Here is a 12,412-nt window from a genome sequence, read left to right as displayed (position 1 = left end):
GAATTTAGCCTAGACTACAGGTATTCCTGCTTAAGATGCAGTGTGGCGATCCCGCCGTGGCATTGCAGGTTTTTCCCCAGAGAACTCTCCCTGCTTTTCTCATGGCCGCTCAGGAGAAGGCTTCCGCCTCCTTCGCCTTTTGGAGGTCTGGTCAACTCCGGTAGGCTCGGGTTTGACCTTCTTCAACGCCGGGACAAGCTTCCGGATCCTTACCATGAGTGGGGGTTCATGGTAATTTGCTAGGAGCCTTCTCTCTTCGGCCTCAACATCTGGAGTATCTAGCCATGATATTGAGTCAACGGCCTTACCACGTTGGAAACCCCGCTTCTCGTCCATCCAGCGAGGTTAAGCAACGTCGGGTCTGGTCGGTACTTGGATGGGTGACCGCCTGGGGGCGCCAGATTCTGTTGCCGCCTGTGGCAAGGCTGAGGAGAGTCGCAGTACCTGTTTTCAGTCAGGCAGAGCTTTCAGCCCTACCTTGGAACGTTTCCTAGGTCTCTTTTCCTCATTGACCCGTCTAAAGTTCCGAATGGTCGCCTCAGGATAAGTTCCCTGTGGGGCGGCCCAAGTTCCGGTGGTTTCAAAGCAACGATTAACCGGACTTTCTGGCCCCTATGGGACCAGCGGAACGATTAGACCTGCAATGGGTGTTGACCTATGGAACCTCTTGATGGGAGTGGATATTCTTGTCCTTTCCCCACATTTTTGATGCTGTTCACGGACTTGTCAAAGAAAAGGTGGGGGGGGGGGGGGGGGCATGTTCCAGTCCAGGCCTATGGTCAGGACCTGAAGGATACCTCTCCATCATTCAGGCAGGCTTAGGGGCCGTAGTCTGGCTCCTCTACAGATCCTACAGCTCCTGCCGAGTTGCTCCGTGCGCGACGACTTCATGGTACTGGCGTGTTCTAACCAGCAAGAGACGCATTTCATAGCTTCGCATCTTGCAGTAAAGATACTGAGATGATTTGAGATCCTCTCAATACCACCATCGGCTCGCTCATTCCGGGCAGAGGAATGTTCTCTCCGTCTGTTTGAGCAGAGCCTCGTAGAGAGAGTGTACCTGGGGGTCTTTGGCCTTGAGTATCCAGCAAGTCCTGGCCTGGGGAACCTGATCGCGACAGCTTGGAACCTCAAGCTTCCGCTGTTCTTCCCCCCAGTCTCAGACCCCGAGACTCTTTGGCAAGATGCATTCCGGTGACGGTGGGACAACATCGACGCCTGCGTCTTCCCTCCTTTTTTTGTCTGTTGAGAATGGGTCTCAACAAGACCAGGTTGTCTGTTAACCTTTCAATGGCCCTGAGAGCTCCACTGGGACTATACGCAGAACGGTTTCCGGACCCTCTGCTTCCCCTGATGGAACTCCCGGGAGAGCTTCTCCCACGGCACAGGCTACTCAAACAACCACACTGCAACATCTTTCACGAGCCGGGGCGTCGCTTCGGCTTCATGCCTGGAGACACTACGCCTCCTCCTCAAGAAGAGACAACCCGCTACAGTCGCGGGGCGGAGGTCGCGTCATCTGCGATAGTCATCCGCAGGGGTCTTCCAGGCGAAGTGGAGAGTCTTCTGTGGTTGGTGTTGTGGGAGATATACCTCTTCCCTTGAGGCCTCTTCTCCAGCAATAACGAACTTATTGCTTTTCGGCGGGAGGAAACTCCTTTCCGCTCTCGGCAATGAAGCCTGTCGCTCAGCCTTTCCCTGACCTTCAGGCTGAAAGGAATAACTTTTTCCTTCCCGCTGGACCTTCCCTCGCTCATGCGAAGCTGCGAACGTCCCTGCCCTAGTCGGAGTGAGACCTCCAACATGGAGCATGGCTCGGACTTTTTAGTCCCTTAAGAGATCTTCTCAAGACCCTTTACGTCAGGCCTCTGATCATATTCCGTCTTGGGGCTCCTGCTCACTCTGGCCGCGGCCAGTGTGTAAGCAATCTTCTGGGTCTCGTACGACTCCGCCCTTTCTAAGGAATGGGGGAAGGCAACATTCAGGTTCGCTCCTGAGTTGTTGGCAAGACTCAGAATCTTGGGGTCCCGGCCCTGCGGTCCAATTCCTTCAAGATTTTGAGTCACCATTCTGTATCTGATGACCCAAAACCTTCTCCTTCTTGCCAGTAAAGGAATCGAGGGGTTATCTTTGGGAACAGCTGCAGTTTGTCCTCACGTGCAGCCGGGTTGGGAGCACAAGAAGGACACGGGGGAGAGTCACCAGTATACCTCTTCAGCTCGGACTCAAGGACATTCATCTCGACCTGAATCCAGACCCTCTCCCGTCACGTCGCCCTACAGCACGATGTCGGATACATCGCAACGTTCCTCGCCTTCGAGTAATACTACTCTGTGACGCAGGTGCTACAAGCTGGAGTCTGGAAGCGTCTAATGACCTTCGCAGCCTGCTTCCTGCAGGGCATGACCCACAGGAGTATCGATACGTTTCTATTGCTCTGTGGTGGCTACACAACAGCTGGTCTAACCTCAGGCTCCTTTTTGGACAGGTAGCAGAAGGTTGAGGGCATTGTTATCAGGTTTTAGTCTGCATGAACGAAAGAAGTATGTCTGGCCCTTACTTCTTTCTTCATCATCCCCTCTAATGGGAAGCAGCATCCTGGTCTCTGCATAGCTGACCTCAAACCTCTGCAGGTAAACCATGCTTCCTTGTGTTCCGAGTATTGAGTCAATACTGTCGCGTCCCCCATACCCTGACGAGGTGGTATTGGGAACGTCCTAACCCAGAGTTCCTTCTGGAACTCCAGGTCAACTGCCTAGGACGGGTCACACTTCTTCCTTCACACACAAGCTTATGTAGGCCACACGGTTCCTTGCGGAGCAAGGACCTTGTGAGGTGCAGGGACTCCTTTTCTCGAGTGCGACTCACTCGGATTCTGAGTCCCCGGGTAAAGCCAAAGCCAGTATGGCTGGGGACTTTCCACCCTTCCTAAGGGGTAAGTCACCCAATGTAAATAGCGTGGTTTGTATTTCGGTTACGGAACAAATGACAAATTCGAAGATAATTTGTATTTTTCCTAACCATACAAATCTTAGCTATTTACATATATTTGCCTGCCAGCCCTGTCCCCCAAGACAAGTCCTACCTCTAAGTGAAAGTGAAGCAATTCACCGGTGTGTGAGGGGGGAGGGGTAGCTAGCTACCACTCCCCTACCCCCCTGCTAACTAGCGCGGGGGTAATACACCCTTGTTAAATTCTAATGGCTCGCCATTTCAGCTACGCTAAAAGGTAAACCCAATGTAAATAGCTAAGGTTTGTAAGGTTAAGAAAAATACAAATTATCTACGAATTTGTCATTTTATAATGAAAATAACATTTTCCTACAAAGACTAGGAATAACTTTTACCTTAACAGTCATACAGCTTGCGAAGGTTGCAGACCTTGCGTAGCAAGGTTTAGCGAGGTGTTAAGGACTCCTTACTTTTGGTGCCAACCTACTCAAGATGGAGTCCCCGGGTAAAGCCAAAAAGCCAGATTGGCAGGGACGTCCACCCTCCTAATGAGTGAGTCACCCCCTAATAAATAGGGTAGATTTGTATTCAATATACGGAACAAATGACAAATTTAGAGATACCGTAATTTGTATTTTTCCTAACGATACAAACCTCTAGCTATTTATACAAACTTACCCGCCGACCATATCCCCCTTGAAGTCCCATCTCCAAGCAAAGTAAGCTCAATTACAGGTGCGCGTGTGGGCGGGAAAGCGAGCTACCCCCCTACCCCCTGCTAACTAGCGGGATGGGTAGTTAACCCTCGCTAAATTTTAATGGCTCGTAATACCCCTAATGAATAGTTTTGTATCGTTAGGAAAAATACAAATTATTTCCGAATTTGTCATGTTTGTTTGGAGTTTTCTCGCTCAATTCTTTATTCTCCTATTCCGTTTGAAAAGGAGAAATTCTACCAGTTCCATCCTCTTGGTTAATGTGGATAATCGGGCTAGATAACTTATTCTAAGGTAATGTTTATTGGTATGGATTTAATAAAATAAATAATACTTACCTGGATTATTTAGCTAGTCTCACCCATCTTTCCCTACTTTTGGTATTACACAATTGATGAGAGTTGAATGAATTCTTGTTCTAACCATCAGCATTACCAACGACGGTACAGAATAGGAGGTATCATGGTTGCCAATGTGGTAAAAATTTGGATGGGTTTTTGGGATTCATGACTAGGTAAATTATCCAGGTAAGTGTTATTAATATTAATTTTATTATGAAAATTTAATTTTTCCTAGCAATTAAAACCCGAGTCCTTTAGATTAAAATTCCCTTTGTTCCGTAACTGAAATACAAACCACGCTATTTAATATGGGTAATTACTTTCGGCGTAGCTGAAATGACGAGCCATTAGAATTTTAACGAGGGTTTACTACCCCACTGCTAGTTAGCGGGGGGTAGGAAGGGTAGCTTGCTACCCTCCCCCCCCCTATCACACCTGTGCTTGAGCTCACTTTGCTCTCGGCTCGGGTGGTAGTCGGACGTGTCCGCTGTCACCCTCGCTTTTTTTGACAGCCATTGCTAATCTTTTGTTTGCTTTTCCTTGGACATGATCAGGTTGGGGGAAGCTGTCAAACAATCGCCGACTTTAGCAGAGGTTGATCCTCTGTCTATCGTCGACAGTGTTGTGGCAGAGGCTTCCGATGAGTTGTATCAAACCTCTGCTCCTGATGTTGCTGATGTAGCTGAAGGCTTAGTTCCCCCCTCCTAACATCTTTTGAGGGAGGAACTAAGTCCAACGGTCTCTCCTGCCGGTGATTCTCCCCCTCGGGGGAGTTCACTCGCAGAGACTCCTCTTTGGAGGACTGCTGAGGGTCACCCCGCTGACCCCACGGGGTCCAGAGGGTGTATAAGACGTAAAGCCCGCCTTCCTCTTCGCCGTAGAGGCCTTCCTTCACCTCACAAGGGTGTTAGGAGGCGCCTCTTCGGTTCATCATCTCCGCAGTCCGCTGCAGAGGAACCGTCGTTCTCCGGCTCTACCAGCTACATCCATGGACCTCTCCGCAGATCGTTCGCGATCTCCTTCGGTGGAAGGTCGTCCTTGCAAAGGACACGCCGACCTTCCACCCGCCAGACCTGCTGACCTGCCGTTGCCGTTCCTGGCTGCTGACGCGCGGTGGGCGCCAACTCACCCCGTTGTAAAACGGGCAACGGTCCCTTCGGGGCACAAAGGGCTTTCACACAAAATTGTGTTTAAGTCCCTTACGCGCCAATGATCACCTGCGCGCAAGCGCTCGCCTGCTGATGTTCCTGTTATAGCGCGCCAGCGCTCACCAGCGCGCCAGCGCTCACCAGCGCTCACCAGCGCGCCAGCGCTCTCCTGTTTGCCAGCGCGCTACTGCGCACCCTCATCCTGATGCGCGCCCCCGTTCTCCTGCGCGCCAGCGATCTCCTGCGCGCCCACGATCTGATCTGGGCGCAAAGGGGAAGGTAACCTCTTCCCCTGCTCGCCATCAATCGCTGACGCGCCATCGGACCCCGCTTGCTCTCCATCCTTCACCAGCGCGCCATCGCGCACAGTCTCCGACGCGTGCCCACGAAATTGTACACGCGCGCCCTGCGTGCCCACTTCCACAACCAGATGTGCGCTCTCATGGGCGTCCGCGCGTAAGGGATACATCTTCTGCGTGCGCGTGCCCAACGTTATCGCCCTCACGGGCTCATCGTCCAGAACCTGCGCGCCCGCTCGCGCGAACAATCGCCTTCGCACGCGCGAGCGCTCATCCAGCCTTCTGCGCGCCCTCTGCAATCTCCAGCCCGCGCCCTCGCCTGCGCGTCATCGCTCGCCCGCGCGTGTCCATCAGAGGAGGTACTTTGACATCATGGAGGAGACTTGTTTAGCTCTTCCCTTACACCACTCTTTGGAAGAGCTTACCAGGGGAGTCCCTCTAGAGAGACTCTCTAACCGGCAAGTGTCTTCTCGGCTTCGGAGATCCTTAGCCAGGAGAAGGTGGCGAAGTGTGCCATGCAGGCAACTTCGTGGCTGGACATCTGGCTATGGTCTCTGGGCATCCTGTTACGATCTGAGGACTTGTCCAAAGAGAGTACCAGGAAGGCCATGGAGACCTTTTTACTCTTAGGCACTGCGTGCCCACCTCCACAACCAGATGTGCGCTCTCATGCGCGTCCGCGCGCAAGGGATATATCTTCTGCGTGCGTGTGCCCAACGTTATCGCCCTCACGGGCTCTTCGTCCAGAACCTGCGTGCCCGCTCGCGTGAACAATCGCCTTTGCACGCGCGAGCGCTCATCCAGCCTTCTGCGCGCCCTCTGCAATCTCCAGCCCGCGCCATCGCGCCCTCGCCCGCGCGTCATCACATGCTCGCGCGCGACCCAGGGCAAATCCCATCGCGCGTGTCCATCAGAGGAGGTACTTTGACATCATGGAGGAGACTTGTTTAGCTCTTCCCTTACACCACTCTTTGGAAGAGCTTACCAGGGGAGTCCCTCTAGAGAGAGACTCCAACCGGCAAGTATCGTTCTCGGCTACGGAGATCCTTAGCCAGGAGAAGGTGGCGAAGTGTGCCATGCAGGCAACTTCGTGGCTGGACATCTGGCTAGGGTCTCTGGGCATCCTGTTATGATCTGAGGACTTGTCCAAAGAGAGTACCAGGAAGGCCATGGAGACCTTTTTACTCTCAGGCACTTGTACCATCGAGTTTCTAGCCCACCAAGTCTCGAACTTGTGGGCTAATACCATCTTGAAACGTCGAGATGCGGTGTCTGAGAGATTTCACCAGAAGGTCCCCATTACCGAGATCAGCAGGCTCAGACATTCTTCCATCTTGGGGAAGAATTTGTTCGAGCCTAAGGACGTGGAGCAGGTGGCTGAGAGGTGGAGGAAGTCCAACCAGGACTCTCTCCTACATAGGGCTTTAACATTGAAGCCCTATAAACCTCCAGCAACCGAGCAACCGCATCCTACCAAGACGACGAAACTGGCAGCTACAGCGAAGACAACGGTGTCGAAGCCCTTTCCTGTCAAGGACAAGTAAAGGCAAAAAGTCCTCCAGGGGAGGGAGGAATCCTAGAGGGAGTGGCCGAGGCTGCAAACGCTAGGATTGGCAGTCCCCCTACATGTCCACCAGTGGGGGGATGCCTACAAAGTTGCGCAAACAGGTGGCAGCAACTCGGGGCCGATTCCTGGACGATTTCCGTAATCAGTCAAGGATATCGCGTCCCGTTCACAACATCTCTACCTCCCCTGACAGCGAATCCAGTGTCGTTGAGCTCCCTTGCCATGAGATCGGCAAGGGGGCAAGCCCTTCGGGCAGAAGTCGAGACCATGTTGAAGAAGGGCGCTCTCCAAGAGGTCGTCGACGGGTCCCCAGGCTTCTTCAGTCGACTCTTTCTTGTAAAGAAGGCGTCTGGAGGCTGGAGACCAGTCATCGACCTCTCAGCTCTGAACAGGTTTGTCAAGCAGACCCCATTCAGCATGGAGACGGCAGACACGGTCAGACTTGCAGTGAGACCGCAAGACTTCATGTGTACACTGGACCTGAAGGACTCGTACTTCCAGATCCCAGTCCATCCGTCTTCAAGGAAGTACTTAAGATTCAGCCTAGACAACAAGATCTACCAGTTCAAGGTGCTGTGATTCGGTCTCTCAACAGCACCTCAGGTGTTCACCAGTGTTTTCACCCTAATATCGTCATGGGCACACAGGATCGGCATCCGTCTCCTCCGTCATCTGGACGACTGGCTGATCCTAGCAGACTCGGAGTCAGCCCTTCTTCGACACTGAGACAAACTTCTGGGACTTTGCCAAGATCTGGGGATCATGGTAAATCTCGAGAAGTCTTCTCTGCTTCCTACTCAAAGACTGGTATACTGTATCTAGGCATGATCATAGACACCAATCTCCACAAAGCCTTCCCATCAGACGACAGGATAGCAAGGCTGAGGAGGGTCGCGAGTCCTTTCCTCAGACGAGAAAAGCTCCCAGCCCAATCGTGGTTACGTCTCCTCGGTCACCTCTCATCCTTGGCCCGTCTAGTTCCCAACGGTCGCCTCAGAATGAGATCTCTTCAATGGCGACTCAATTCCCGGTGGAATCAAGGTCACGATTCCCCGGATGTCTTGATCCCGATGGGTCCTGCGGAACGGACGGACCTTCAGTGGTGGGTGACAGACGAGAACTTACGATGGGGAGTGGATCTTCTCGTCCCCCCCCCGGATTTGATGCTGTTTTCGGACGCCTCAAAGAAAGGGTGGGGGCCCCACGTTCTGCACCACAGGACCTCAGGCCTGTGGTCAGAATCAGAAAAGTGCCTCCATATAAATCTGCTAGAAATGAAGGCTGTATTCCTGGCACTTCAACAGTTCCAACATTACCTGGCGGGTCACTCTGTGGTGGTGATGAGCGACAACACCACAGTAGTAGCTTACATCAACAAGCAGAGAGGTACCTTTTTAGAGCAGCTATCCCATCTTGCAGTAAAGATACTGAGATGGACCGAAGTCCACTCGATTCCACTATCGGCTCGCTTCATTCCAGGCAAGAGGAATGTGCTCGCCGACATTCTGAGCAGAGCGTTTCAGATAGTGAGTACCGAGTGGCCTTTGGATCATCTAGTAGCCAACAAAGTCCTGACTTTGTGGGGTTCCCCGACTGTGGATCTGTTCGCTACAGCACTGAACTTCAAGCTCCCGCTGTACTGCTCCCCAGTCCCGTATCCCAAGGCACTCTGGCAAGATGCCTTCCAACAACGGTGGGACAACATGGACGTTTACGCCTTTCCCCCGTTCTGTCTGATGAGGAGGGTACTCAACAAGACCAGAATATCGGTCAATCTCTCGATGACCCTTATAGCTCCGCTATGGCATCACGCGAAATGGTTTCCAGACCTTCTGCAACTCCTAACGGAACTTCCGAGAGAACTCCCTCCACGACACGAGCTACTCAAACAACCACACGCCAACATCTTTCACAAAGCCGTAGCTTCGCTTCGACTTCACGCCTGGAGACTATCCAGCATCTCCTCGCAGAGAGAGGATTTTCGCAACAGGATGCGAACAGGATGTCTGGACACCTGCGAAGGTCATCCGCAGGGGTCTACCAGGCAAAGTGGAGTTTTCTGTGGTTGGTGTCGTGGAAGGGGTATCTCTCCACTTGATGCCACTATTCCAGCAATAGCGGAGTTCTTCGTGTATTTGCGAGAAGAAATGCGCCTTTCAGTCTCGGCAGTGAAAGGCTATCGCTCAGCCTTAAGTCTAGCCTTCAGGCTCAAAGGAGTGGACATTTCTTCTTTGCTGGAACTTTCCCTACTCATACGAAGTTATGAACTTACCTGCCCTCAGTTGGAAGTGAGACCTCCTCCATGGAACGTTGTTTGAGTTCTCAGGTCTCTTAAGAGACCTCCCTACGAACCATTACGCCAGGCTTCAGATCGCCACCTAACTTGGAAGATGGTGTTCCTACTAGCTTTGGCCTCGGCCAAGTGAGTCAGTGAACTTCATGGTCTCTCGTACGACATCGCCCATTCAAGGGGATGGGGGAGGTAACGTTCAGATTCGTCCTTGAGTTTGTTGCTAAGACTCAGAATCCGGGAGTGCCGGACCCTCGGGACGACTCTTTCCAGATCTCGAGTCTTCGTTCTGTAACAGATGACCCAGACCATCTCCTACTGTGCCCAGTAAGGAGTCTGAGGCTATATATCAAAAGAATGGCTGCAGTTTGTCCCCAAGTGCAGGCATTGTTTGTGAGCACTGGGAGAACAAAGAGGAGGGTTACCAAGAATACTATCTCAGCATGGATTCGTAGGGTAATCCATCTGTCCCTGAATCCTGACCCTCCTCCGTCACGTCGCCCTAGAGCACATGATGTCAGGGGCGTAGCTACGTCCTTGGCCTTCAAGAAGAACTTCTCAGTGATGCAGGTTCTACAAGCAGGGGTGTGGAAGCGTCAGACGACCTTCACAGCCCACTACCTGCAAGACGTGACCCACAGGAGGCTCCATACTTTCTCTATCAGCCCTGTGGTGGCTGCACAACAGTTGGTTTAAACCTCAGGCTCCTTAATGGACAAGTAGCAGAAGGTTGAGGACATTGTTACCCAGTCTTAGTCTGCATGAATGAAAAGGTTTGTCTGGCCCTTATTCTTTTCTTCATCCTCCCCTCTCTTGGGGAAAGCAGCATCCTGGGTTCTCTGCACAGCTGACCTCGAACCACTGCAGGTAAACCATGTTTCCTTGTGTTCCTAGTATTAAGCTAATACTGTCACATCCCCATACCCTGACGAGGTGGTATTGGGAGAGTCCTAGCCTAAAGTTTCCATTTAAAGGACTAAGGTCAACTTCCTAGGATGAGTCACACTTCAGACCTTCACAAACAGCTTACGTAGGCCGCAGCCCTTGCGCAGCAAGATTCTAGCGAGGTGCAGGGACTCTTTATTGTTGAGTGCTGACACACTCAGATACCGAGTCCCCGGGCAAAGCCAGAAGCCAATACTGGCTGGGACTTACCACCCTTCCTAAGGGGCGAGTCACCCATATTAAATAGCGTGGTTTGTATTTCAGTTACGGAATAAATGACAAATTCGTAGGTAATTTGTATTTTTCCTAACTATACAAACCTTAGCTATTTAATCAAACTTGCCCGCCAGCCCTATCCCCCGTGAAGTCCTACCTCTAAGCAAAGTGAGCTCAGCACAGGTGTGTGTAAGGGGGGGGGGGGGGGTTAGCAAGCTACCCTCCCTACCCCCTGCTAACTAGCGGTGGGGTAGTAAACCCTCGTTGATATTCTAATGGCTCGTCATTTCAGCTATGCCGAAAGTAATTACTCATATTAAATAGCTAAGGTTTGTATAGTTAGGAAAAATACAAATTACCTACGAATTTGTCATTTTTCTGATTTCTATCTTGTTCTTAGTTTTACAGAGCTCAAAACCAGTGGAAGGTTTTTAATTTGTCACCATTTACAAAATTTTCTGGGGCATCTTACAGGTTTTTGTTTAGTTATTTGTATCATTGATTTTATTTACAGGAAGGATAACCATGAGACGTTTTTGGCCGTTGCTATGGTCAGTGCTGCCTTTGATGGTTATTCTGGGTATTTTGGCCAAAAGGAACATTGGACAGAGTCTCAGAGCCTCAAGTCCTTTGATACCACTTGTGGTCAATACTTGGAGATTTACAAATGCTACTGAGAAAGGTATGTTATATGCATAATTTATCTTGTTTTGCAAATCTAGTTACTATTTTTTTTTTTTTTTTTTTACAAAAGTATTGCATGTGTTTTTATTAAAGTTCATTTCTAACATAAATCCATTTGTTAGCAGTGTAGGTATGTTGTTAATTCATCATCATCATCATCTCCTCCTATGTTTATTGATGCAAAAGGCCTCGGTTAGATTTCGCCAGTCATCTCTATCTTGAGCTTTTAAATCAATACTTCTCCATTACTCTTCTAGCGCCTTGTGGAGCCCAGTTGAAAGATAGGTGAGCTAATCTTTCTTGGGGAGTGCGAAGAGCATGCCCAAGCCATCTCCATCTACCCCTCACCATGAGCTCATCCTCATAAACCACTTGAGTAATCTCTCTTATAGTTTCATTTCTAATCCTGACTTGCCATTTAATTCCCAATTTGTTCCGTAACCGAAATACAAACCACGCTATTTACATTGGGTATTACTTTCGGCGTAGCTGAAATGGTGAGCCATTATATTTTTAACGAGGGTTAACTACCCCCTCGCTAGTTAGTGAGGGGGTAGGGGAGGGGTAGCTAGCTACCCCTCCCCCCTCACACACCGGTGAACTGATTCACTTCGCTTTTGGCTCGGGTGGTGGGCAGACGTGTCTGCTCTCACCCTCGCTTGGCAGCCATTAATGTTTTGTCTTTACTTAATTACTTACTTTTCTTATACTTAATATATATATATATAAACATTCTTTATGTTTATGTATATATTTGGGTATAGAAATATAGTAAGTTTCCTTTTCAGTGTTGTGCTGTGTGTGTAGTGTACGACAACGTCACCACGTAGTTCCAGGCCACCGCGGTTGCACTTCATGGGGAATGGTCTCTCTCTTGGTTCTTCGGTCGTTCCTTCGGCTTCCGATATTCGTCCGCCGTAGGGAATCATCATCACTGGACTTTCTCCATTCATCTGTTTTCTCCGCTGCTCCTCCTTCCCTGCGGGGAACTTGGACTCTCAGCGAAGGGAACATGGGAGTTTAGATTGACTACGGTCTCTCTCTCTACTCGAGGTCGTTCACCCTTTTACTACTACTACGTACTATTACGGTAGCTTCTTTCCCGTTGCGGGTTGAGTTGCTATTCCGTTTATTTGTCTCAATTATTTTCAATGAAATGTATTTGTTAACTTTTCAGCTTCTGTGAAGGTCACTTCCCTTCTGGGTTCAGTTGTTCTTACTTTTTGTGAATGTGGATTCAGGAAAATGCACTCA

General features: G+C 50.5%; 2 protein-coding genes and 1 pseudogene across 8 annotated transcripts in view; all 3 read left to right on the top strand.

Annotated features, from left to right (window-relative positions):
• Positions 1–12,412, top strand: part of msps (msps cytoskeleton-associated protein 5) — a 374,587-nt gene that overhangs the window by 196,400 nt on the left and 165,775 nt on the right. The window lies entirely within an intron of this gene.
• The window catches only part of LOC137654517 (N(4)-(Beta-N-acetylglucosaminyl)-L-asparaginase-like), a 61,929-nt gene that overhangs the window by 20,594 nt on the left and 28,923 nt on the right, over positions 1–12,412 (top strand). For all 5 annotated transcript variants that reach the window (XM_068388217.1, XM_068388218.1, XM_068388215.1 and 2 more), the window contains one exon: positions 10,989–11,156. In XM_068388217.1, the coding sequence (XP_068244318.1) occupies positions 10,989–11,156 (168 nt within the window). The remainder of the gene's footprint in view (positions 1–10,988; positions 11,157–12,412) is intronic.
• Positions 295–413, top strand: LOC137654874 (5S ribosomal RNA; annotated as a pseudogene).

Source organism: Palaemon carinicauda, chromosome 15, assembly GCF_036898095.1.
Source record: "Palaemon carinicauda isolate YSFRI2023 chromosome 15, ASM3689809v2, whole genome shotgun sequence".
In the NCBI taxonomy this organism is placed as follows: Eukaryota; Metazoa; Arthropoda; class Malacostraca; order Decapoda; family Palaemonidae; genus Palaemon; species Palaemon carinicauda.
This window is presented reverse-complemented; position numbering and strand designations above follow the sequence as displayed.